Here is a 27,588-nt window from a genome sequence, read left to right on the forward strand (position 1 = left end):
GAAAGGCTTTTAGGGCGTCGGTTCGCGGCGGCGGGTCTATTTATCACGCGCGCCCGGCACAAAAGACCGGCCGACTAAATAATAAACATGGCGGCACCGGCTTAAAATTTCCAGCGACGATATCAACAACTTTAATAGGGCGTAAGAGATTACGTTCTGTGGAAAATTACGTCGTTACAACGCTCCAAAAGCAGGCACAAATGGATTCGAATTACTGTGTTTTTAGTTATTCGCTATTGACTCAGAATTATTTCGTTTGTGCACCTCTAAGCCGAAAGGGCGGCCCTGTTAAAATTGCATTTAAATTATGCAGGAGGCGAGACCCTCAGCTAGGGATATTAGTTATATTTTTGGCACACAGTTGAAACCAGAAACATAAAAAAATTCAACATTAATTCCTGAGAAAACATTCAAAGTAGAGATTCAAATGAATCTCCATTCGAAGCGAAGGCAGACGCAGTGGAAACCTGAAACAGAAAATGCGATATTAACTTCTGAGGAAATCTTGAAAAAGGAGATTCATGTGAATCTCCATTCGAAGTGGAGGCGCACGCAGTGGAAACCTGAAACAGAAAATGCGATATTAACTTCTGAGGAAATCTTGAAAAAGGAGATTCAAATGAATCTCAATTCGAAGCGAAGGCAGACGCAGTGGAAACCTGAAACAGAAAATGCGATATTAACTTCTGAGGAAATCTTGAAAAAGGAGATTCATGTGAATCTCCATTCGAAGTGGAGGCGCACGCAGTGGAAACCTGAAACAGAAAATGCGATATTAACTTCTGAGGAAATCTTGAAAAAGGAGATTCAGATGAATCTCCATTCGAAGCGAAGGCAGACGCAGTGGAAACCTGAAACAGAAAATGCGATATTAACTTCTGAGGAAATCTTGAAAAAGGAGATTCATGTGAATCTCCATTCGAAGTGGAGGCGCACGCAGTGGAAACCTGAAACAGAAAATGCGATATTAACTTCTGAGGAAATCTTGAAAAAGGAGATTCAAATGAATCTCCATTCGAAGCGAAGGCAGACGCAGTGGAAACCTGAAACAGAAAATGCGATATTAACTTCTGAGGAAATCTTGAAAAAGGAGATTCATGTGAATCTCCATTCGAAGTGGAGGCGCACGCAGTTGAAACCTGAAACAGAAAATGCGATATTAACTTCTGAGGAAATCTTGAAAAAGGAGATTCATATGAATCTCCATTCGAAGCGAAGGCAGACGCAGTGGAAACCTGAAACAGAAAATGCGATATTAACTTCTGAGGAAATCTTGAAAAAGGAGATTCATGTGAATCTCCATTCGAAGTGGAGGCGCACGCAGTGGAAACCTGAAACAGAAAATGCGATATTAACTTCTGAGGAAATCTTGAAAAAGGAGATTCAAATGAATCTCAATTCGAAGCGAAGGCAGACGCAGTGGAAACCTGAAACAGAAAATGCGATATTAACTTCTGAGGAAATCTTGAAAAAGGAGATTCATGTGAATCTCCATTCGAAGTGGAGGCGCACGCAGTGGAAACCTGAAACAGAAAATGCGATATTAACTTCTGAGGAAATCTTGAAAAAGGAGATTCAGATGAATCTCCATTCGAAGCGAAGGCAGACGCAGTGGAAACCTGAAACAGAAAATGCGATATTAACTTCTGAGGAAATCTTGAAAAAGGAGATTCATGTGAATCTCCATTCGAAGTGGAGGCGCACGCAGTGGAAACCTGAAACAGAAAATGCGATATTAACTTCTGAGGAAATCTTGAAAAAGGAGATTCAAATGAATCTCCATTCGAAGCGAAGGCAGACGCAGTGGAAACCTGAAACAGAAAATGCGATATTAACTTCTGAGGAAATCTTGAAAAAGGAGATTCATGTGAATCTCCATTCGAAGTGGAGGCGCACGCAGTTGAAACCTGAAACAGAAAATGCGATATTAACTTCTGAGGAAATCTTGAAAAAGGAGATTCATATGAATCTCCATTCGAAGCGAAGGCAGACGCAGTGGAAACCTGAAACAGAAAATGCGATATTAACTTCTGAGGAAATCTTGAAAAAGGAGATTCAAATGAATCTCAATTCGAAGCGAAGGCAGACGCAGTGGAAACCTGAAACAGGAAATGCGATATTAACTTCTGAGGAAATCTTGAAAAAGGAGATTCAAATGAATCTCAATTCGAAGCGAAGGCAGACGCAGTGGAAACCTGAAACAGGAAATGCGATATTAACTTCTGAGGAAATCTTGAAAAAGGAGATTCAAATGAATCTCAATTCGAAGCGAAGGCAGACGCAGTGGAAACCTGAAACAGGAAATGCGATATTAACTTCTGAGGAAATCTTGAAAAAGGAGATTCAAATGAATCTCAATTCGAAGCGAAGGCAGACGCAGTGGAAACCTGAAACAGGAAATGCGATATTAACTTCTGAGGAAATCTTGAAAAAGGAGATTCAAATGAATCTCAATTCGAAGCGAAGGCAGACGCAGTGGAAACCTGAAACAGAAAATGCGATATTAACTTCTGAGGAAATCTTGAAAAAGGAGATTCAAATGAATCTCCATTCGAAGCGAAGGCAGACGCAGTGGAAACCTGAAACAGAAAATGCGATATTAACTTCTGAGGAAATCTTGAAAAAGGAGATTCAAATGAATCTCCATTCGAAGCGAAGGCAGACGCAGTGGAAACCTGAAACAGAAAATGCGATATTAACTTCTGAGGAAATCTTGAAAAAGGAGATTCAAATGAATCTCCATTCGAAGCGAAGGCAGACGCAGTGGAAACCTGAAACAGAAAATGCGATATTAACTTCTGAGGAAATCTTGAAAAAGGAGATTCATGTGAATCTCCATTCGAAGTGGAGGCGCACGCAGTGGAAACCTGAAACAGAAAATGCGATATTAACTTCTGAGGAAATCTTGAAAAAGGAGATTCATGTGAATCTCCATTCGAAGTGGAGGCGCACGCAGTGGAAACCTGAAACAGAAAATGCGATATTAACTTCTGAGGAAATCTTGAAAAAGGAGATTCAAATGAATCTCCATTCGAAGCGAAGGCAGACGCAGTGGAAACCTGAAACAGAAAATGCGATATTAACTTCTGAGGAAATCTTGAAAAAGGAGATTCAAATGAATCTCCATTCGAAGCGAAGGCAGACGCAGTGGAAACCTGAAACAGGAAATGCGATATTAACTTCTGAGGAAATCTTGAAAAAGGAGATTCAAATGAATCTCCATTCGAAGCGAAGGCAGACGCAGTGGAAACCTGAAACAGAAAATGCGATATTAACTTCTGAGGAAATTTTGAAAAAGGAGATTCATATGAATCTCCATTCGAAGCGAAGGCAGACGCAGTGGAAACCTGAAACAGAAAATGCGATATTAACTTCTGAGGAAATCTTGAAAAAGGAGATTCAAATGAATCTCCATTCGAAGCGAAGGCAGACGCAGTGGAAACCTGAAACAGAAAATGCGATATTAACTTCTGAGGAAATTTTGAAAAAGGAGATTCATATGAATCTCCATTCGAAGCGAAGGCAGACGCAGTGGAAACCTGAAACAGAAAATGCGATATTAACTTCTGAGGAAATCTTGAAAAAGGAGATTCAAATGAATCTCCATTCGAAGCGAAGGCAGACGCAGTGGAAACCTGAAACAGAAAATGCGATATTAACTTCTGAGGAAATCTTGAAAAAGGAGATTCAAATGAATCTCCATTCGAAGCGAAGGCAGACGCAGTGGAAACCTGAAACAGAAAATGCGATATTAACTTCTGAGGAAATTTTGAAAAAGGAGATTCATATGAATCTCCATTCGAAGCGAAGGCAGACGCAGTGGAAACCTGAAACAGAAAATGCGATATTAACTTCTGAGGAAATTTTGAAAAAGGAGATTCATATGAATCTCCATTCGAAGCGAAGGCAGACGCAGTGGAAACCTGAAACAGAAAATGCGATATTAACTTCTGAGGAAATCTTGAAAAAGGAGATTCAAATGAATCTCCATTCGAAGCGAAGGCAGACGCAGTGGAAACCTGAAACAGAAAATGCGATATTAACTTCTGAGGAAATCTTGAAAAAGGAGATTCAAATGAATCTCCATTCGAAGCGAAGGCAGACGCAGTGGAAACCTGAAACAGAAAATGCGATATTAACTTCTGAGGAAATTTTGAAAAAGGAGATTCATATGAATCTCCATTCGAAGCGAAGGCAGACGCAGTGGAAACCTGAAACAGAAAATGCGATATTAACTTCTGAGGAAATCTTGAAAAAGGAGATTCAAATGAATCTCCATTCGAAGCGAAGGCAGACGCAGTGGAAACCTGAAACAGAAAATGCGATATTAACTTCTGAGGAAATCTTGAAAAAGGAGATTCAAATGAATCTCCATTCGAAGCGAAGGCAGACGCAGTGGAAACCTGAAACAGAAAATGCGATATTAACTTCTGAGGAAATCTTGAAAAAGGAGATTCAAATGAATCTCCATTCGAAGCGAAGGCAGACGCAGTGGAAACCTGAAACAGAAAATGCGATATTAACTTCTGAGGAAATCTTGAAAAAGGAGATTCAAATGAATCTTCATTCGAAGCGAAGGCAGACGCAGTGGAAACCTGAAACAGAAAATGCGATATTAACTTCTGAGGAAATCTTGAAAAAGGAGATTCAAATGAATCTCCATTCGAAGTGAAGGCAGACGCAGTGGAAACCTGAAACAGAAAATGCGATATTAACTTCTGAGGAAATCTTGAAAAAGGAGATTCAAATGAATCTCCATTCGAAGCGAAGGCAGACGCAGTGGAAACCTGAAACAGAAAATGCGATATTAACTTCTGAGGAAATCTTGAAAAAGGAGATTCATGTGAATCTCCATTCGAAGTGGAGGCGCACGCAGTGGAAACCTGAAACAGAAAATGCGATATTAACTTCTGAGGAAATCTTGAAAAAGGAGATTCATATGAATCTCCATTCGAAGCGAAGGCAGACGCAGTGGAAACCTGAAACAGGAAATGCGATATTAATTCCTGAGAAAATCTTCAAAAGAGAGATTCAAATGAATCTCCATTCGAAGCGAAGGCAGACGCAGTGGAAACCTGAAACAGAAAATGCGATATTAACTTCTGAGGAAATCTTGAAAAAGGAGATTCAAATGAATCTCCATTCGAAGCGAAGGCAGACGCAGTGGAAACCTGAAACAGAAAATGCGATATTAACTTCTGAGGAAATCTTGAAAAAGGAGATTCATGCGAATCTCCATTCGAAGTGGAGGCGCACGCAGTGGAAACCTGAAACAGAAAATGCGATATTAACTTCTGAGGAAATCTTGAAAAAGGAGATTCAAATGAATCTCCATTCGAAGCGAAGGCAGACGCAGTGGAAACCTGAAACAGAAAATGCGATATTAACTTCTGAGGAAATCTTGAAAAAGGAGATTCAAATGAATCTCCATTCGAAGTGAAGGCAGACGCAGTGGAAACCTGAAACAGGAAATGCGACATTAATTCCTGAGAAAATCTTCAAAAGAGAGATTCAAATGAATCTCCATTCGAAGCGAAGGCAGACGCAGTGGAAACCTGAAACAGAAAATGCGATATTAACTTCTGAGGAAATCTTGAAAAAGGAGATTCATGTGAATCTCCATTCGAAGTGGAGGCGCACGCAGTGGAAACCTGAAACAGAAAATGCGATATTAACTTCTGAGGAAATCTTGAAAAAGGAGATTCATATGAATCTCCATTCGAAGCGAAGGCAGACGCAGTGGAAACCTGAAACAGGAAATGCGATATTAATTCCTGAGAAAATCTTCAAAAGAGAGATTCAAATGAATCTCCATTCGAAGCGAAGGCAGACGCAGTGGAAACCTGAAACAGAAAATGCGATATTAACTTCTGAGGAAATCTTGAAAAAGGAGATTCAAATGAATCTCCATTCGAAGCGAAGGCAGACGCAGTGGAAACCTGAAACAGAACATGCGATATTAACTTCTGAGGAAATCTTGAAAAAGGAGATTCATGCGAATCTCCATTCGAAGTGGAGGCGCACGCAGTGGAAACCTGAAACAGAAAATGCGATATTAACTTCTGAGGAAATCTTGAAAAAGGAGATTCAAATGAATCTCCATTCGAAGCGAAGGCAGACGCAGTGGAAACCTGAAACAGAAAATGCGATATTAACTTCTGAGGAAATCTTGAAAAAGGAGATTCATGTGAATCTCCATTCGAAGTGGAGGCGCACGCAGTGGAAACCTGAAACAGAAAATGCGATATTAACTTCTGAGAAAATCTTTAAAACAGTTACAGTTTCGAATGAATCTCCATTCGAAGCGAAGGCAGACGCAGTGGAAACCTGAAACAGGAAATGCGATATTAATTCCTGAGAAAATCTTCAAAAGAGAGATTCAAATGAATCTCCATTCGAAGCGAAGGCAGACGCAGTGGAAACCTGAAACAGAAAATGCGATATTAACTTCTGAGGAAATCTTGAAAAAGGAGATTCAAATGAATCTCCATTCGAAGCGAAGGCAGACGCAGTGGAAACCTGAAACAGAAAATGCGATATTAACTTCTGAGAAAATCTTTAAAACAGTTACAGTTTCGAATGAATCTCCATTCGAAGCGAAGGCAGACGCAGTGGAAACCTGAAACAGGAAATGCGATATTAATTCCTGAGAAAATCTTCAAAAGAGAGATTCAAATGAATCTCCATTCGAAGCGAAGGCAGACGCAGTGGAAACCTGAAACAGAAAATGCGATATTAACTTCTGAGGAAATCTTGAAAAAGGAGATTCAAATGAATCTCCATTCGAAGCGAAGGCAGACGCAGTGGAAACCTGAAACAGAAAATGCGATATTAACTTCTGAGGAAATCTTGAAAAAGGAGATTCAAATGAATCTCCATTCGAAGCGAAGGCAGACGCAGTGGAAACCTGAAACAGAAAATGCGATATTAACTTCTGAGGAAATCTTTAAAACAGTTACAGTTTCGAATGAATCTCCATTCGAAGCGAAGGCAGACGCAGTGGAAACCTGAAACAGGAAATGCGATATTAATTCCTGAGAAAATCTTCAAAAGAGAGATTCAAATGAATCTCCATTCGAAGCGAAGGCAGACGCAGTGGAAACCTGAAACAGAAAATGCGATATTAACTTCTGAGGAAATCTTGAAAAAGGAGATTCAAATGAATCTCCATTCGAAGCGAAGGCAGACGCAGTGGAAACCTGAAACAGAAAATGCGATATTAACTTCTGAGGAAATCTTGAAAAAGGAGATTCAAATGAATCTCCATTCGAAGCGAAGGCAGACGCAGTGGAAACCTGAAACAGAAAATGCGATATTAACTTCTGAGGAAATCTTTAAAACAGTTACAGTTTCGAATGAATCTCCATTCGAAGCGAAGGCAGACGCAGTGGAAACCTGAAACAGGAAATGCGATATTAATTCCTGAGAAAATCTTCAAAAGAGAGATTCAAATGAATCTCCATTCGAAGCGAAGGCAGACGCAGTGGAAACCTGAAACAGAAAATGCGATATTAACTTCTGAGGAAATCTTGAAAAAGGAGATTCAAATGAATCTCCATTCGAAGCGAAGGCAGACGCAGTGGAAACCTGAAACAGAAAATGCGATATTAACTTCTGAGAAAATCTTTAAAACAGTTACAGTTTCGAATGAATCTCCATTCGAAGCGAAGGCAGACGCAGTGGAAACCTGAAACAGGAAATGCGATATTAATTCCTGAGAAAATCTTCAAAAGAGAGATTCAAATGAATCTCCATTCGAAGCGAAGGCAGACGCAGTGGAAACCTGAAACAGAAAATGCGATATTAACTTCTGAGGAAATCTTGAAAAAGGAGATTCAAATGAATCTCCATTCGAAGCGAAGGCAGACGCAGTGGAAACCTGAAACAGAAAATGCGATATTAACTTCTGAGAAAATCTTTAAAACAGTTACAGTTTCGAATGAATCTCCATTCGAAGCGAAGGCAGACGCAGTGGAAACCTGAAACAGGAAATGCGATATTAATTCCTGAGAAAATCTTCAAAAGAGAGATTCAAATGAATCTCCATTCGAAGCGAAGGCAGACGCAGTGGAAACCTGAAACAGAAAATGCGATATTAACTTCTGAGGAAATCTTGAAAAAGGAGATTCAAATGAATCTCCATTCGAAGCGAAGGCAGACGCAGTGGAAACCTGAAACAGAAAATGCGATATTAACTTCTGAGGAAATCTTGAAAAAGGAGATTCAAATGAATCTCCATTCGAAGCGAAGGCAGACGCAGTGGAAACCTGAAACAGAAAATGCGATATTAACTTCTGAGGAAATCTTTAAAACAGTTACAGTTTCGAATGAATCTCCATTCGAAGCGAAGGCAGACGCAGTGGAAACCTGAAACAGGAAATGCGATATTAATTCCTGAGAAAATCTTCAAAAGAGAGATTCAAATGAATCTCCATTCGAAGCGAAGGCAGACGCAGTGGAAACCTGAAACAGAAAATGCGATATTAACTTCTGAGAAAATCTTTAAAACAGTTACAGTTTCGAATGAATCTCCATTCGAAGCGAAGGCAGACGCAGTGGAAACCTGAAACAGGAAATGCGATATTAATTCCTGAGAAAATCTTCAAAAGAGAGATTCAAATGAATCTCCATTCGAAGCGAAGGCAGACGCAGTGGAAACCTGAAACAGAAAATGCGATATTAACTTCTGAGGAAATCTTGAAAAAGGAGATTCAAATGAATCTCCATTCGAAGCGAAGGCAGACGCAGTGGAAACCTGAAACAGAAAATGCGATATTAACTTCTGAGGAAATCTTGAAAAAGGAGATTCAAATGAATCTCCATTCGAAGCGAAGGCAGACGCAGTGGAAACCTGAAACAGAAAATGCGATATTAACTTCTGAGGAAATCTTTAAAACAGTTACAGTTTCGAATGAATCTCCATTCGAAGCGAAGGCAGACGCAGTGGAAACCTGAAACAGGAAATGCGATATTAATTCCTGAGAAAATCTTCAAAAGAGAGATTCAAATGAATCTCCATTCGAAGCGAAGGCAGACGCAGTGGAAACCTGAAACAGAAAATGCGATATTAACTTCTGAGGAAATCTTGAAAAAGGAGATTCAAATGAATCTCCATTCGAAGCGAAGGCAGACGCAGTGGAAACCTGAAACAGAAAATGCGATATTAACTTCTGAGGAAATCTTGAAAAAGGAGATTCAAATGAATCTCCATTCGAAGCGAAGGCAGACGCAGTGGAAACCTGAAACAGAAAATGCGATATTAACTTCTGAGGAAATCTTTAAAACAGTTACAGTTTCGAATGAATCTCCATTCGAAGCGAAGGCAGACGCAGTGGAAACCTGAAACAGGAAATGCGATATTAATTCCTGAGAAAATCTTCAAAAGAGAGATTCAAATGAATCTCCATTCGAAGCGAAGGCAGACGCAGTGGAAACCTGAAACAGAAAATGCGATATTAACTTCTGAGGAAATCTTGAAAAAGGAGATTCAAATGAATCTCCATTCGAAGCGAAGGCAGACGCAGTGGAAACCTGAAACAGAAAATGCGATATTAACTTCTGAGAAAATCTTTAAAACAGTTACAGTTTCGAATGAATCTCCATTCGAAGCGAAGGCAGACGCAGTGGAAACCTGAAACAGGAAATGCGATATTAATTCCTGAGAAAATCTTCAAAAGAGAGATTCAAATGAATCTCCATTCGAAGCGAAGGCAGACGCAGTGGAAACCTGAAACAGAAAATGCGATATTAACTTCTGAGGAAATCTTGAAAAAGGAGATTCAAATGAATCTCCATTCGAAGCGAAGGCAGACGCAGTGGAAACCTGAAACAGAAAATGCGATATTAACTTCTGAGAAAATCTTTAAAACAGTTACAGTTTCGAATGAATCTCCATTCGAAGCGAAGGCAGACGCAGTGGAAACCTGAAACAGGAAATGCGATATTAATTCCTGAGAAAATCTTCAAAAGAGAGATTCAAATGAATCTCCATTCGAAGCGAAGGCAGACGCAGTGGAAACCTGAAACAGAAAATGCGATATTAACTTCTGAGGAAATCTTGAAAAAGGAGATTCAAATGAATCTCCATTCGAAGCGAAGGCAGACGCAGTGGAAACCTGAAACAGAAAATGCGATATTAACTTCTGAGGAAATCTTGAAAAAGGAGATTCAAATGAATCTCCATTCGAAGCGAAGGCAGACGCAGTGGAAACCTGAAACAGAAAATGCGATATTAACTTCTGAGGAAATCTTTAAAACAGTTACAGTTTCGAATGAATCTCCATTCGAAGCGAAGGCAGACGCAGTGGAAACCTGAAACAGGAAATGCGATATTAATTCCTGAGAAAATCTTCAAAAGAGAGATTCAAATGAATCTCCATTCGAAGCGAAGGCAGACGCAGTGGAAACCTGAAACAGAAAATGCGATATTAACTTCTGAGGAAATCTTGAAAAAGGAGATTCAAATGAATCTCCATTCGAAGCGAAGGCAGACGCAGTGGAAACCTGAAACAGAAAATGCGATATTAACTTCTGAGAAAATCTTTAAAACAGTTACAGTTTCGAATGAATCTCCATTCGAAGCGAAGGCAGACGCAGTGGAAACCTGAAACAGGAAATGCGATATTAATTCCTGAGAAAATCTTCAAAAGAGAGATTCAAATGAATCTCCATTCGAAGCGAAGGCAGACGCAGTGGAAACCTGAAACAGAAAATGCGATATTAACTTCTGAGGAAATCTTGAAAAAGGAGATTCAAATGAATCTCCATTCGAAGCGAAGGCAGACGCAGTGGAAACCTGAAACAGAAAATGCGATATTAACTTCTGAGAAAATCTTTAAAACAGTTACAGTTTCGAATGAATCTCCATTCGAAGCGAAGGCAGACGCAGTGGAAACCTGAAACAGGAAATGCGATATTAATTCCTGAGAAAATCTTCAAAAGAGAGATTCAAATGAATCTCCATTCGAAGCGAAGGCAGACGCAGTGGAAACCTGAAACAGAAAATGCGATATTAACTTCTGAGGAAATCTTGAAAAAGGAGATTCATGTGAATCTCCATTCGAAGTGGAGGCGCACGCAGTGGAAACCTGAAACAATAAATTCGATGTTAATTTCTAAAGAGAATTAAATACTAATTTCTGAGAAAACAGCTTCTAAACAGTTAGAATTTTGAATTGAGGCAACATACACAGTTGAGACCTAAAACTCAAAAGAAATTATTAATCTGCGAAACAATTTAAGTTGCAATCTTTCTTCGGTCAGGTCTAATGATAGTACCTTCCAAAAAAGCCAAAATTGCAAATTTTGTTTTGGCTTTCAACTAAAATTCTAATTACGTCTTTCTTATTGACTTAACAAAAGTTAACTGTAAATCACAAGAAATAACAACCCGAACTCACCCCAAAGCATCAAAAGCGTGGGTCAAAAAAATGTCAGCAACATCCCTTTCCACTCACAAAATGGTTGTTAAACGCCTCTCACTTTCACTCACTAACTCATGGATACACCAACGGCGTACTTCACGAGTCTTTAGAACAAAAGAAAACCCGATTATCCCAATTATTGCTGGAGCGCGCATTATGAACGTCTTGCTTGTCGTCGCGTTAACATTCGAGTGAATCATTTACGAAGCCATATCGGTACGAAAACATACAAAAAATTTACAACCTGCCTTTTGTTAAGGTACGGCTGATCGGTCTTGGAAACGATACGCGATACGAAGTAACATGCGACGTTTCCAGATTTACTTAAACGGGGGAAAAGTTGCGAAATCAAAGCAGCAGCTTCATTAAGCAAAAATACCCCGGCGGAATAAAAAATACGTTTCCTACTGCAAAAAGAACTGTATTGAACAAGAAGTCGGAGGTGTTTCGAGAACAGTACTATAAATAATTTAGAATTTCATACGTTATGTTCATAATTAATATACATATAGTATAATAAAGATAAAACCACTACTGACCTTAACGTTCTGTCCCAGTCTGTTAAAATTTGACTTGAAGGGCTGAATGATATACGGGAGTTTATAAATTTAATTCTCTTATGAACAATCGCCATAAGCATCGTGTTGCGATTCCACAGGGACGACTTGGTCTCCACCAAATTGTCCAGAATTCGTAATTTTTACTAGTAACACGTTTATAAATTATGTATCCGAGACTTTTAAAAAATCTCCTAAACCATTATAGATTTGTCTCCGAAAGATCTAGAATTGACGAGCCAGAGGCGCACACGACTAATACTTGAAACACAAGAATATTACCATTTAAGAATCGATATCGATACGAAAACGTACAAAAACTTATACATTTTGCCTTTTGCAAAGTTGCAAGTCATGGGACGAATGATGACAACGTTGCGATGGCCTCTAAACTGGCAAATAACTTTACACCCTTTTTTGCGAGCATACAGCTCATCGGTTTGGTCATAGAAACGATATGCAAGGCGAAATAATATACAATGTCTATGCACGAAAAAGGATATATAAATAGTGACAAAGCTCACTTAGTGTGGTCACCAACACAGAAAATAAAATTAAGCGAGGTTAAATCAATTACAACGATTAAACGCCGATCACTTACCGCTAACGAACATTCTAGAATTATGATCCATTTGACATCCTGTCAACAAAACTGTCATTCCGCGGCCGTTGAGAAGAGGGATTTCAATTGCTATTTATTTTCGACAGAGCACGCACTGACCGCGACGGCCTATTGGTTTTCTCTTTTCAATCGCCAAAATTTCCACTTCAATTCAATTGGCGCTTCTGGACTCAGCGATCGGGCAGCTTCGGAGACCCGAACACGAACGGGACAGTATGCCCGGGAATGGCAAGTTAAATCGAATTTCAAAGTGCGATGTTTGACCGTTTTCAACCACTAAACGGCGTTCCATGGCAAAGAAAAATAAACAATTTAAAAAAATGATATCCTTCACATAGAGATGTTTTGATTGATAATCATTCGCTGCCGGCGATAACAAAATCGACGTGTTGCGGAGCTTTTTAAACGTCTATCCCGTTCCGAGATAGTAGGGGCGGGAAGTTTTCAAAATTGACACCCTGTATACCAGGAGTATTTCTTTGAACCGAAAAGGGACTTTCCCAGAAGAGTTCGCATTAAAGTGCAAGTTGCAACTCAAAAAAAAGACCTTCGCGTTTATGCTCCACTCTGGCGAGGGATTTTTTGCGCTATACAAATATGCATTGCAAAATCACTCCGACGCAACCATACACCTACCTTGTTATAATATATTTCATCCTGCTGAGCGGAGTCGACCAAACAAATGCCTTCGAATTACCGGGAGGGCCGGTGCGTCCGACGTCCGGCTCCAGGGACTTATGTTGTCTAATGCCGTCCATGCGAGCGCGTTTATCCCCCGGAATGGAAAAAAAAAACGAAATGCAAACTAGAGTGAAATATTTGCGTAAATAATGCCTTTTGGACTTTGAAATTCATACTACAAAGGTAGTTTTCATGTAAATGCGCCCCATTCACTTCCTTTTTGTGCCCCGCGGTCTAGTGCGGCCATCCGATGATGAAAAGCTTACATAGGCTCAGTTTTGATGAAAACATAAAAGTCCTTTGCCTTGCCGTTGCTCTTACGAAATTAGTTTTTGGCTGCCGCCCTTCGGGCGGTTGACGTACGACGTCTAAAGCTAATTTTTTATTCCGAAGGGAGGAGATACTGCACCGTCGAGTATCAATCAAGATATCGCGCCGAGCGGCAACGGTTTCGAATTCTGGATAGAAGACAGGCTTGAATAATAGACAAGACGAACGTCGTTAGGTGACTGACAAAATTAATGATTTCCACGGCGTTCGTTATTAGGGAGGTAATTTAAGTTGGAAGACGAGATTTCTCAGTTCATTTAGGGTTACTGAAAGTTGACGTGTGACTGCGACGATGAATAGTTTTCGGCTAATTTTCTCATTTATCTCCAGTTATAACCACAACGCTCACGCTGATCGCTCACAATAATCCCCAAGGGAAGGGCGACCGATTTAAAGTGCTTTATTTCTCCTCCTAACCACAACTATTTTGTCGCTCAAGTCATCTCCTCACCGGCACAGGACTTTTGCCAAAAGGGCGACTGTTTTAACAAAAGGGCGTCCGTCTTAATATCGCCTCCCTCTTGCGGCTTGTAACTGCCGACCGATTCTTGATGGTCCATTAATTAAATAGCGACCAGCGACGCGCGAATGCGGCGACTGGTTTAATACCGACACCATGTAATTTTTTGCCTATTAATTAATTTGGCCACTGATGAGACGTGCAAAAAAATTAGACTTTCCGGCAGTTTGATAAACAAAGGAAATCCGCTTTTTGCCGGAACCGGTCCGCACTTAACCCAGAATAATGTCGGTCAACTGGAGTCGGTTGTCCCCTAGTCCATCCCTCATCAAGAATTAACACCTAAATTAGAGTTTTTCGGCATTCGACGCCCAGCTCTCAAACTCGGGGCGGAGATAATTTATGGATTGCTTGTCCCGGCTTCGGTCCTTGCTTAAAGTTTCTCTAGATTTAATTAAACTTGGGATATGGGAGCTCTTATAGCCGTAGCTGATTGAAAACCGCCATCGACAACGGATTTATAAGCCTCGGTTGGCAAAATGGCTTTTTGGTAATTTAAGTCATCTGAGAAGGCGCTTAGCCGTAAGGTTAAGAGGAGCTTGTAGTGGAAAACTTTTGCATTTCGCTTATTGGGGACGATGCGAACACCTTGAACGCATTATTACGAACAACCCACACTTTTAATCTTCCTTTCTATGGCGCTCTCCTATATTAAATTCTTTAAAATATCACGGTTGACAGTTTTGCTAAATTAAAAGAGGCGACTTTTTAATCTACCTTATTATACCTTCAGGTTCCAATTTTTTATATAGTAAACTTACTCTGCCGAAAAATTGACGCTTCTACGGAAGGGCGGCCGTTTTAAATGAAAGGCGGCTGTTTTAACACTGTATTACGGACCAATTCTAGTGACTCCAAGAAATGTCTCGGCCACCTTTAAGAGTGAAAATGACTGAAAGAAGCCTGGTTTGATAACAGAGGAAAACTTTCAGGTGTAATTAGACTTTACCTGCGAATTTAAAAGAGGGCCTTATCGGGCGGGTTCAGAGGTCTTCTTCGTGGAAGGTAAGCCGGCCAAGGGGCAAATTCGCACGCGTTTAATTAAGTAAGTTCTCCGTAATCTTTCTTTTCTCCGAGAAGCCGCGGTCTTAATTCTTCAAAGAAAGAATTGCGACAACATAAATCCCACGCATGAAAGCTCGAAAAGAGGAAACAGAAATTGTGTTAGTCGCACGAAAGGGGCCTTAATTTTTTCAATCTTGCGGCAATAATATTCTTAACAGTCAACCGTCGTCGTCAGTTGACATCGTCGCAGCTCCGAGCAATTTTAATTTTCCCTTTCGCGGAACAAAAAATAACTTCTGGAATTTAAGCACGGATAATCCATTTCACTCCTCGCTCTGGAAGCGGCGCATGTGGGAGAGTTTTGGCACTGTGGCACGTGATCGATCTATCGAGACTAATTCCCATTGAAAACTTTTCCCTGTATCGGAGGGCAATATTTTTTAGACCTCCAGCTGCATTTTAGTGCCTCGTCTAATGAGCCGCAATTGAAAGTTGCCGGAGCTTCGAAAAAAGGGCGGCGTTATAAAACGACCCGAACGCAATTAAAATGAAAGGTTTTTACTTAATCTCGAGGAAGGGAAATTTCCCTAAAAAAATCAGGGTGTTTTTATCCGCCGCAAACGTCATTATTACGCGCTGATACCTTTCGGGGCCGGCCCGACGAGCGAACGATGGAGAAGTCGAAAACCGGATTACCTTTATCTCCCCTGAGCTTTATTTTTTGCTTCGGCGACATCAAATTACACGACTTGACCCCGGGAATCGACTATACTCGAACATTCATTTCCTCCATGTCTTTTTTTTCACAATTAATATGTTTAATGGTGCCGCCCCGGGACGTCTAATCATTTTGATTAAGGACCCATCAGAATAGATACTCTCTTCAAGCGCGAAAGGGCGACTGTTTTAATTTGTAGGGAAACCAGGCAATTTCATGTATCTGCCAGGCTAGTCACGTTGCCTGAGTTCGTGAGGTCGTTTCTCAAAAGGGCGGCGGTTTAATCCTCAGCGGGCGGCCGTTTTAAACACGTTAATAATGCGTGCAACGTCACGCCCGCTATGCTGATATTGGGGCCTGAATGTGTGAGGCGATTTTATCAAAAGGACGGCCGTTTTAATAATGTGGTCACTAAACTACGCAATTTCGTATCTCTCTTGGGTATTCCTTATTGGCCGGGTTTGTGAGATTCGATTTTCGAAAGGGCGGCGATCTTAATTCCTGCCCTGCCCCAAAGGGCGACCGTTTCAAATAGACAAAGCCCCCATAATTTACGTTTCTAAATGGAAAAATATTCTTTGCAATTTATTCAAGGACAGAAAAAAATCCAATTGAGGTGGATTTTCATATCCCTGAATCGAATATTCCGTAACTGCGTTAGATTCCCCTGGAATCCCCGCACGGGTATAAGGTTAGAGGGATGCGACTCCCGCGGGAGTATGCCGTATTTCTTTTGTTTCAAGGCGCATTCGAATCTGTGCGAAGTGGAAACGATAATCCGCGCAATTATTTCCGGTTATCGTTTCGCGCATCAGTGCTTCGACGGAAAGGGCCGTTTTAGCACGGACCGCGCCGCCACTGCCGGAACAACCCCCTCCGGTATAAATACGTCCAGCCGAAAACGCGCCGGGTTAAGTCTGCTAGAAAATAGATAAGACCTTAAGAACTTTCGTGCAGTCTCAAACCGGTAACTCGATTTATTTTTCTCAAGCAAACGACGCTATTTAGACCGACATTAAGTAGTTTTCTTTGGGAAAAAAACGGCCATAAAACTGGCTACGAGGAACATTTTAATGCTCCTTCAGGCAAAAACGCGACATTAGCCGCCAAGCTTCTTAACGGGGCTGCATTAAAACGAAAAAATGAATTTAACAGCCTTTAGGGCAGCTGTTTACGTTAAACTGGCCATTTGGAATGACGTCGTCACTTAAATGGGCGACTATTTTAACGTAAGCTTGCAGCTCGATGTTATGAACTTTCGGAGTGCAAATTACATAGACCAGACAGCCGTGTTTTTCGCGGCTGGCGGAAAAGGTTGAACATTTAAAAAACGCTTCGGGTTCAAATTCCAAAGAGATGATGCTGCTTTTGCTACTATGATTTTTTATTTTGCGCATAAAAGGGCGACCGTTTTAATTGGGCTTAATTGACAATGCAGCAGTGAAACTGTGATTTTAAACTAATTTGCATTGAAGCTGCTCGTACCGACTGGCTTTAGACGTTCTTCCATGGATTTGCGTAGAAGGGCGGCAGTCTTAATCCAGTTATTCCGCCCGTTTTATAGCCGTAAAATCGTTCGTAAATAAGGCCAATTCTCTGAAGAGCGTTAATAAAGTTATAGGTGGATCTAATAAAAGGGCGACCGTTTTAATCAGGCTGTTAAGAGGCATTTTAATTGGTCATTCTCTCGAGGCCATCAAGTCATAGCCTTTGTACCTTGTAAAATCGACTCGATACTCCATAAACTCGCTTAAAGCCGTAATTGGAGGCTTGTAGCGTTAATATTTGACAAGCGATAACTTCGTATCGTGTTACCGCAGTAACGTCGTCACCGATTAAACATACAAATCAATTGTGAATTATCCAGACTGCAACCAAATAGGCTTGACATAAGTTCGTGTTACATATTGCGAATGCGGAAGCAACATTCTAACTATCGAGCGATCGGGCACACGAGTGCATAATTCCGGCGAACGGGCCCCTGCATCATTGCGAATCATTCCCGCGGGATAAACGGGAGCTTTAAATGGCATTTCGGTATTTGTCCGACGCATTAAGGGCATTCGGTCGGCCCTTAATAAATTCACAGACAATCGTAATTTCGATGTGCCATCTCCGACAAATTGTCGGGTAATTATTATTACGCGCTATTCCAAAGGGGTTATCGGAAATTGTATCTCGTTGGGAGGCTGTTAAGTCTTTGTTTCACCCGCGCCAACGGAAGCCGTAATTTCATCAAAAACTGTCGACGTACACCCATTATTCTCGGCTAGCGGGGGTATATTTTACCGTCTCCGTCAAGTCTTTTAAACTAACCAAACCGCCGCCTCATCACGGGCCTGAAATGGAACGTTTAGCCATTTAACCATGAAATTATTACCAGAAATCTGCTTTATTTAAGGCATTCCCCAGGGTTCGCGAAAGGGCGGTCGCGTTCCAGATTTCAGTTCCTTGTTACCAAACTGGATTTTTCTACTCTTCATGTCTGACAACTGGATCAGTCTCCGGCGAGAGACAGCCGCTCTTCTGTTTCATAATACGTATATTACGTAAACGAGTTAATTCTCGAACATTCCCTTACTGCACGGTACGTTACACTGTCTAGAAGACGAATCTGTTTTATAATGAAACCGGAAGTGTGGAGGACGGGGGCGAAGATTGATGTTGCCACTGTCAGTGTTTGGGGTCTAATTCAGCCCTCCCTCAACTTGATACTTTTTAACGGCAGCGGCGTTTCCCTCTCAATCCCACTGGAACATTCATTACTATTAAATTTGTAAGCCTGTAAATTTTCAATGGACGTCTGAACACGTGATTTGAGCGCTTCGGGTTAGACAGGGGCAATCCGCAAAGCGAAGCGTGCCATATTGTGAAAGAGCGACCATCTCAAAGAAAGAGCGGTTGTTCTCGTTTCAGCTCGAACCCAACAGTTTTTTTTGTTAGTATAGATGCGTTCCGTAAGATTCCAACCCAGTTTTATTCGGAGGACCACCACGTTAAAGGAAGGGCGACAATTTAAAAAACGGGCGGCTCTTTGATTTGAGCGTAAACGGCCAATCTTGCAAATTTTAGAACTACAATTATACTACCCGAACACGACTGTTTCAATTTTCAAAGGGCGGCCGTCTTAAGAAAAGGGCGGCCACTTTAATGTGCCCTTAATTGAGTGTCGTTTCGCGTATAAATTTTTGTAAGTAAATTGTGAAAGTGTGGTTGTTTTAGCGGTTATAATATACATGCAAACGGAGGCAGGGAGCGTGGCTGAAAGTTGAGTTTAGCGACGCTCTATAATCAGGTCAGACCCGAGGCGGAGGGTAAATAAGCAATTCATGAATTTGTCAGTTTATTACATGCAACTTCATTTGGAGTTTCGACCGGTGTTTGTCCAAATTAGTCGTAAAATTATACGCGTAGCTGAGGATGTGCCGAATTTAATATTTATAAATGCCGCAGGCAGTGGCACACGGCCGTTCGCTGTAAGCTCATCCGCTTAACAAGATTAAGCAATTAGAGAGTTGGAACCCGCCGGACAATGGCGGTCTATGTTAAGTGGGGTGTCAACTCAACAGGTCACATTTCGGTGAATGTTTAGGGCTAAATATTCAGATGTCAGCGAGACAAACTGAGCACCCTTCCCCCCCCTTCCTCCCTACTCCTCCTCCTCATCCTCCTTCCCCTCCCCCAGAAGAAGAAAAGGGCGACGCATTTAAAGGCCTCCATAATCGAGTTATTTAGTGCCCTGCGGGTTATGTGGAGTTGGGGATATTTCGTCCGTCTTATTTAGGAAACGTAATAAGCGATAATCAAGCGAACGGACCTGGACAAAGGGCAAACATTACGATTGCTCATCTCCTGCGAACATAAAAAGGGGGTGCGTCGTGTTCGAACGAGTTATCGAAACTGCCGGGAAACGGATTTAATATTGCGGCACTTTGTACAGAAACTTGAGCGAATTCCCGAATTAATTTTTGCTTCCGAGCGAAACTTTCAATTAAACTCCTTCAGAACTTCAGATATCTACCTGAGCGTTCGAACGCCAAGAATGCGGACGGCAGTCGTCTGGAAGTTGTAGGAGTTACATTTTCCAAATTAACAAAAATGTCACCGCCAGATCCCCGAACTTCTAATGGGATCGCGTAAAAAGTCAATTTGAAATTAAATTTGTTTCATCGCATTCGGGGGCCCTGTCAATATAAAAACCCAATTAGGGATTAAATTTCTTCGGCATTAGTTTGATATTTTAGAAAGATGGAATCCCGCACTGACACTAAATTCGACTCGCGAACTTCGGACGAGAGTTTGAAATTAGTTTTTTTCCGAATTTAATTGAAATTGCTTCGTCGCTTTGCAAAGGGCGGCCGATTTAAATACCCACTATTAAAGTCATTTTTGTGTCACTTTAGTGTTGGCAAAAGTGACTAGAATCAACAGTTTGGGGGCTCGTTTAAAAGTCTTAGATATGCACGAGGGCGACCATTTTATTTTACGATTTGAGACAGACTGCACAGAACTTGGCTGTCAAGGCCAAAAGGGACGACCGTTTTAAATATGCACGCACATAGACGCTGACAATGATTAGAAGCAACGGATTGGAAACGCCAAAAAGGGCGACCGTTTGAAACTCTTAGATATGCACTAGGGCAACCATTTTATTTTACGGTTTGAGACACACATTCATAGAGCTTTGCTGTTAAGGTCGGAAATGGCGACCGTTTTAAATCCGCACGCATGTAGGCGCTGACAATGATTAAAAGTAACAGGTTTGAAATGTTAAAAAGGTCAACCGTTTGAGACTCCCAGTTATGCACGAGGGCGACCACCTTATTACAATTACGACTTGGGACGTACTAAACAGACTAGAAGGTGGCCGTTTTAAAACCTATTATACCCTGGACAAGGAACGAATTTTTGAAGTTTAAACGGCAGTCCGTGGGGGTTGATTTAAACCCAACAAGCCACGCAATATATCTTGTATGGACGGCTTAAAATTTCCCTTTCACGGCACGTCTCGCATCTTAGTCGGGCCCCATATTCGGGGCAAAGTGTTAAATCGCGTCTTGCCGCCTAAATTACCCCCCGTAATGACGAACCCCGTCAAAATCATTAATTTCGCCTGACAGCTAATACCGTTCTAGGCCCGATCTTGATTGATACCTGCGGTATTCACCTTGATTGTGGATTTCCCGCCCGCGTTGTAGTGTTTATTGCTTTCTCACATCAGCGATCGGTCGGGAAAGTGTTGGTAATTGAATTTAAAAGCGAAATTGAAAAGGCGGATATCGCCCCGCGATCCATTAGCACTTTGCGCGTTTACAAAACGCTAAAATATTCAAACGCCCATTGAAACATCGACAAAAGCCCTAAATTTGTGGTGTCTTCTTACGAGAGATTAATTTGTCGAGGAAATTATTTCGTGAAACAACACCCGGTCCGTATTTGAAAGAGTTTATACAACTGGGGGAAAAGGCGATGACTCACTTTTGAATAGACCTCAATTTTCAAGAGTCCTGGAATTACCCTTTTGTTACCTTCGAGGGCTTAGCTCGCAGGCAAGAAGGAAGGTTAAAGGGCCCGGAGAATAATATTTACGTCGCATTTGTAACACGATTACTTTCGACGGGCGACATTATGACGACACTGAATTATTCTTTTAACAAACGTAATTTTATTGCGTTTTGTTCTTTCGGCGCGTTTTAAAAAAAATGTTTCTTCTGTTGCAGGTGAAAAACCCTACAAGTGCTCTTGGGAGGGCTGCGAGTGGCGCTTCGCGCGAAGCGACGAGCTCACTCGGCACTACCGCAAACACACAGGAGCCAAACCCTTCAAGTGCCGCCACTGTGAACGCTGTTTCAGTAGGTCCGATCACTTAGCGCTCCATATGAAACGTCATGCATCTGGATGACCAATTTAAAATAAAAACTGTCTCATTACTACCTTTTAATTTGCGGGCACTTCAAATGGGCGACTGCCTTAGGAACATTTTCAAAATTATCCGACATGCTTGCACTGTCGCTCAAGAGAAATATTTTCTTTTTTCAGGGGCGACCATTTTAAAACGTCCATTCCCGCTGTAAGCCGTTTGTAGAACTCAATTTATTTCATCATAAGTTAACATTTATTGATCGGCAGTCTTTTTTTAAAAAGGGCGACCGTTTTAAAAAATGGGCGGCCATTATAAAACTAGTATTTCTGACTTTGCAAACAGTTAGGGCATAGTCCATTTCATCGAGGACAAACATATATTTAGTAATGATCATATTTAAAGAGAGGGCGACCTCTTTTAAAATTTTGTGTTTATCGTTTTACGCTTTACTTTCCACTGTCTAACATATAAAATTTTAAGCTGACGATTTTTGGCTGCAGCGAATTTCTCAGTTACCTTGAAATTCAGTGGAAACATCGATGGCACTTAAATTATTAAAAACATTTTATATGAATGTGCGACCATTTTAAGACTATGATTTTTTAATGGAATGAGATCCTATACTGTTATTTACATCGTCTAACACGATAAGAGTTAAAAGACTGCTATTTTAAGAAATGGGCAGCCTTCTTACAACTACCATTTCTCGATGAAACAATTCCCTACACTTCAATGCAGATCACCTAGCACAAAGAATATCAAAGGGTGGCCATTTTAAAAATGGGCGGACGTTTTGAAGCGTACGTTTTTTCGTGGGTTATGCTCCTAAAATTTGATTTACATTATCAGACGCACTCAGTAAACGAAGGGCGACCTTTTTAATTCACCGTTCAGTCGCGTTCATGGCGTCGTTAAGTAAAAATGTGCAATATCGGTCCCGTAAATTAATTGGTAGTAAACGTAAAAAGGTCTTTCCAATGCATCAAATGGGTCAAGGGCGGCCCTGGTGCCGCCTTCACTGCCAGTTACCGCAAATAGAATGTACATATACAAAAGTAAGATAAAAGTGTAGTGTGTCGTGCCGGTCCTGTGGAGAGACGTAAAGAGGAACTATTAACGTTGACTATCTATTTTTATGATGGAGTTTAGGCGTAGTTTAATTTTAGGAATTAAGGCATGATTTCGACAGGCCCGGTACGCATATATGTCTTCTAGCTACAGATGTAAACGTAGTAAGAACTTAGGATAATTGGTAGCCGAGCTAATAAAGAATGTTTTCTCTAAATATCTGGAAGATAGGCATCGGAAGCATTTCGGTCAGTAATAGGATATACGAGTATTTATTGAAAAAAGTCGACAACTAGATTATTAGAGAAGGTATTGTTGAGGTAGTCTAGCTCCAAGATGATGTTCAACCTGTGATTTTAATACAAAACGCGGAACAGCGTGAAAGCTCGGCATTTATCGGGAAATATCAGAAGGGCGACCGTTTTAATATCCCTGTGCGAGATGCGGTGTCGAGCTTTTTCGCCGCTCCTCGAGCTCACGGGATCGTCTAGAACGGTCCGGGCGTAGCGAAAACACGCAAAAACAAATACACTTACAGGGCGTTTTGTTAAGAGTTTTACGTGTTTTAGTCGTAAGCCTAGCGGTTAGTGTAATGTGGTAACAGTGTCGTAAATGTCCGACGAGCGATACCTTAAATCTTGCGGGAATACGTGCAAGAGAGTGTAGTCAGAAGTCCGGATGAGCCGCTTCCAAAAAGGGCGACCATTTTAAAATGGACGGCCGTTTTAATGCGGACTTGTCCGGAGTTAAGTAAAATAGTCGATTGTAACAAAATAGTAAAGGGAATGTGATTCCCATCTACAGAGCGGCATTAAGAAAGTTGTTTATAGAATTTTAGGCTAAATTTCTAAGATCAAATCAAAGTAGGTACGTTTTTAGATGTTATATTACTTAGGATTATAGAGAGATATCTTGCTAGTTACCCAACATTTGTTATTCACCTGCTAAATCTCTATCCACCCGTTATTTTAGCTTTTATTTCGCGCTTTTTATATTTTATTTTATCCACTCACCGAGGTGCTTAGAAGTAAGAGGAAGCTTATTCACGCATTTACTAGGTTTAGGACTTTTGTTAAGCCATTAAAGAGAAATTTATGATTTCGTTATGTTTGAGTGAGTTTATGATAATTATTTTATTTCTTGTTATGGATGAGTGCCTGCGGTATTTAAGCGGTCGCCCTGAAAAGAGCGACCGCTTAAAGGTCCCCTCGCTAGTGATGGAAAAACGTGGTTTAAGGTATCGATCGCCTCAGTGTAGTCTTACAGTAGCTTTAGGGACCTAGGGTTAAGTTTACTAGCAAGTACGTCTGTGTCAAAGTATTAACTAATGAAGACTGTGCAGAGGCGAGCTCATCGCCAAGGTTATTAGGCTGTCATTTTTGTATTTTTTAGCGAACGAGCAAGGTAATTTGTCTCTTTCGAGACAAATGGCATTTTCGATCAAACGTCGCGTAAACTGGAAAGCGAGAGTATTGACTCTTAGATAGATATAATTTTAAGTAAGTGACCTTCGATTACAAAATCAAGAAAAAACTCAAATGCAACGATTTAGCCCTGTACAGTAAATTTTTCTATGGTAAACACACACAAACACACAAAAGCATTTAGCATTTTGTACGATTCCCCCTTCGTCATCCTACAACCACCTTTGTTTGCCGTTCCGCCCGGCGCAGGATTTTTTTATTTGAAACAATTACGCCCAACAAATCCGATACAAACGCTTTCAATCCTTTTGTTCACGTATCTATGATAAATTACACTTCAACGTCTCTATGACACACGCCGGAATAAAAAACAATTTCCAGGCATGAGTATTTGAAAAATGACAATTTATAATCGTTATTTGAAAATGTAGCAGCGCCCTACTGAAAAGGGCGACCATTTTGAACACGACTGTTAGAAAGAAATATCACGTTAGTCAGCCCGCAAAATGTCCAGACAGAAAAATATTGTTGACTCAGCAAGAGGTCAACCAGTTCAATGGCAGGGCGGCACTTTTAAAATCGATGTATTTCGATGATTCGATATCATGTCTTATGGTTGTTCCTGTAAAATTTATGAATTATTATTTTCACTACAGTATGTAGCATAAAGAGCGGCTCTTTTAAGACAGCAAGAACGTTGGCAAATAATTTTTAAAAAACATGTCTGAGATTTAAAGTTACGTTAGAGCAATTAGTTAATCATTTTAGTTTAAGGGCGGCCATTTTAATAAAAGGGCGGCACATTTAAAATGACGTATTGTCATGCGACCATGAGGGGAAAATTCCTTCTGCCGGTCAAAGTGCATCTGTGGCGTTTTAATTAAAGGGCAGCCATTTTAACTGAAGGGCGGCGCTTTTAAAAGTGCCAAATTTCGGCGACATTATATCGGAAAACCGCTTAAATTTCCCCCAATTAGCAAAAAACGAGCTTAAAATCAAAATTTCTCATAAATCCTGCGTCGTTCGAAACGGTGACGAAAGCGATACTTCGGTATACTTCTTAACGCATTCCTACTGTGCATTCTGTCTACTTCCGAGTGAATGTGACCGCAGGAGATTTGAATTATTCGCGTAAGTTTAATGCCAAAAGCCATAAAAGTAAACGTAAGGTATAATAATTGAGAGTTAAGTATATAGAGCGTTTCGTTTTGTACAGCCAAATGCATGCTTTCCGTTGAGTATTTGCTAAGGATTTTTTAGCGATAATTAGATAGGCAATATAGGGGCCGTGGCGTAATGCGTAGAGGCCTAACGAGGGCTTCCCGCACTGTCCGAACAACAACAAAAACAACAATAAAAGAGTTACGCTACACCTTTTAAATGTGGAACTAAATGTATGAATGTTAAAGTGGATGTTAAAAATATTCGTTCTTCCACATTTCTTGACATAGTTATACTAAGTGTAATAAATATAATATTGTCAGAGTTTTTAATATATATTGACAAGAATTTTTATCCGTTTTGTACTCGCTGAGATTTGAATGTTACTCGTGCCTGTGCAGAGACGTAACGGGTCCTCGGGCCCGGTGCGTCCCGACGCCAGCTTATTTGTCTTCTGTATAACTCACTTTAGCTCTCCCGCTTCTGCTCTTAAACCCGCCGCGTTTTATCAAGGTTCTTCCAAATAAAACGGATTTGAAACGATCGCCAAACCGACAGGAATTGACAATACAAACTTTCTCTCTAAGTTCGCAAATTCGCACACACACATATCCGGGCAGGCCCCTAATCTAAAGAGTTTGGTTCGTTCCAACGCCATTAGATGAATTGCTGTTTACACACCCCTAGAACAGAGTTTATTGTTTGTCCTTGTAAAAAATGGAAATTAGAGCATTTATCCAATAATCGTGTAATGTAACTTAGAGTATCAAAATTCGTACTTTTTATTATTAAGTTTCTCATATGCTTTTAAGATTCTTTGATATACTTCTATGGGGCGGCCGCTGCGGCTGCACGGGCCCAGAAAAGCACTGTTTCCTAAACTATACAGGGTGTCCGCTGTAAAAATGTCGCCGTTAATTTTTGACCTATCTTTTCTCTACACGCGTCGGTGCCGCCACAGCCCCCGCCCCTCTCACCCTTTACGTAAATTAAATAATAATTAAAAAAGTGATAAAACTTTAGTAAACTGTAAATATTTATTTTAAACAAATATTTAAAATCTAAATGTAATTATTCTATATATAAATATTAATTGACGTGACGGTCGGACGAGGTTTCGAGGGGTTCTTTTGACCCTTGCCGGAAACCGGGCGCGCCAGCGTTTCTTTTAACAAATTATATTTAATATATTTCTGTTTTCATGTGAAGTTATACATGGATGTCTTGTCTGGAGGCGAGATATGTTCGCTAGCTTGTATTTTCGCTCAGTGCAAAAATAAACGTTCCTGTTAAAATTTTCATTTACGTTTCATTTGCCCCACACCCAGCCCAAGGCCGCCTCCAAAGTACAATTTCTTTCGATTAACCCTTCAAGTCATGACATTTAACCCTCCACCTAGTGCTGAATCAAGCAACCAAATGGGCGACCGATTTAAAATAAACCTATACCTCTTCAATCGGAGCTCGCACCCCACAAACCCACGTTCACCAAAAGGGCGGCAGTTTTTAAACTCTCCGAAAACGAAATGGGCGGCCATTTTGAAACTTCTTTGCGTCCCTTGAGAACGGGGCGTGAGCTGAAAGCCGTCCAGCTGAGAAGGGCGACGTTTTAAATCCCTCGCCCCGCGAAGCTCGTTGCGAACAATGAAAAATCGTAGTAAGTAGTAAATTAATCTGCTTAACAAATGTCCAAATTCTCCACGAATATTTGATATTATATTCTTGGGCAAATAGTCGAGGCGCAGCTAAGTGTCCCGGCCGCTCTCTCAGGGATTTCCCGAATCAGAAATTGGATTTTATGCCGGCAACTGGCTGAAAGGACCGGCTTAACTATAGTACTGAAAACAAAGGAGGCGAAAATTATCCGAGAGCGTCTTCAAGAGGAATTATCTGTAAGTTAGGCGTATTCAACGCTAACTCGGTTATTGTAGCTGCGCCCGGTTTTAAGTGGCCAATCGATGCCGGCAATTTAATTCCGAAAATTTCAAATTGCGAAGTTATTTACAGCGATATTGCGGTAAATAAATAATTGAGCCGGAAAAAGACCGGCTTTAGCTGGAAGTGCAATTTACAAATTCGCACCGGCCACACGAACGGAATAAATTGCAGGTATTGTTTGCGCAATTTTGTCGGGAGTAATTTCTGCAACCGAATTACATTTGCTTCTAGGCGATAGAATGAATTCAGCATCAACTGCGATATCAGGGGCGTAGCCA

The 27,588-nt window shown here is 40.8% G+C and overlaps 1 protein-coding gene across 4 annotated transcripts in view; it reads left to right on the forward strand.

Moving 5' to 3' along the window:
* LOC136411409 (Krueppel-like factor 7) overlaps positions 1 to 26,671 on the forward strand; it is an 88,712-nt gene extending 62,041 nt beyond the window's left edge. For all 4 annotated transcript variants that reach the window (XM_066393962.1, XM_066393963.1, XM_066393964.1 and 1 more), the window contains exon 5: positions 21,577 to 26,671. In XM_066393962.1, coding sequence (XP_066250059.1) covers positions 21,577 to 21,758 — 182 coding nt within the window. In that variant the 3' untranslated portion in view covers positions 21,759 to 26,671. The remainder of the gene's footprint in view (positions 1 to 21,576) is intronic.
* The last annotated feature ends 917 nt before the right edge of the window (positions 26,672 to 27,588 follow it).

Source organism: Euwallacea similis, chromosome 10 (assembly GCF_039881205.1).
Source record: "Euwallacea similis isolate ESF13 chromosome 10, ESF131.1, whole genome shotgun sequence".
NCBI classification, from domain to species: Eukaryota; Metazoa; Arthropoda; class Insecta; order Coleoptera; family Curculionidae; genus Euwallacea; species Euwallacea similis.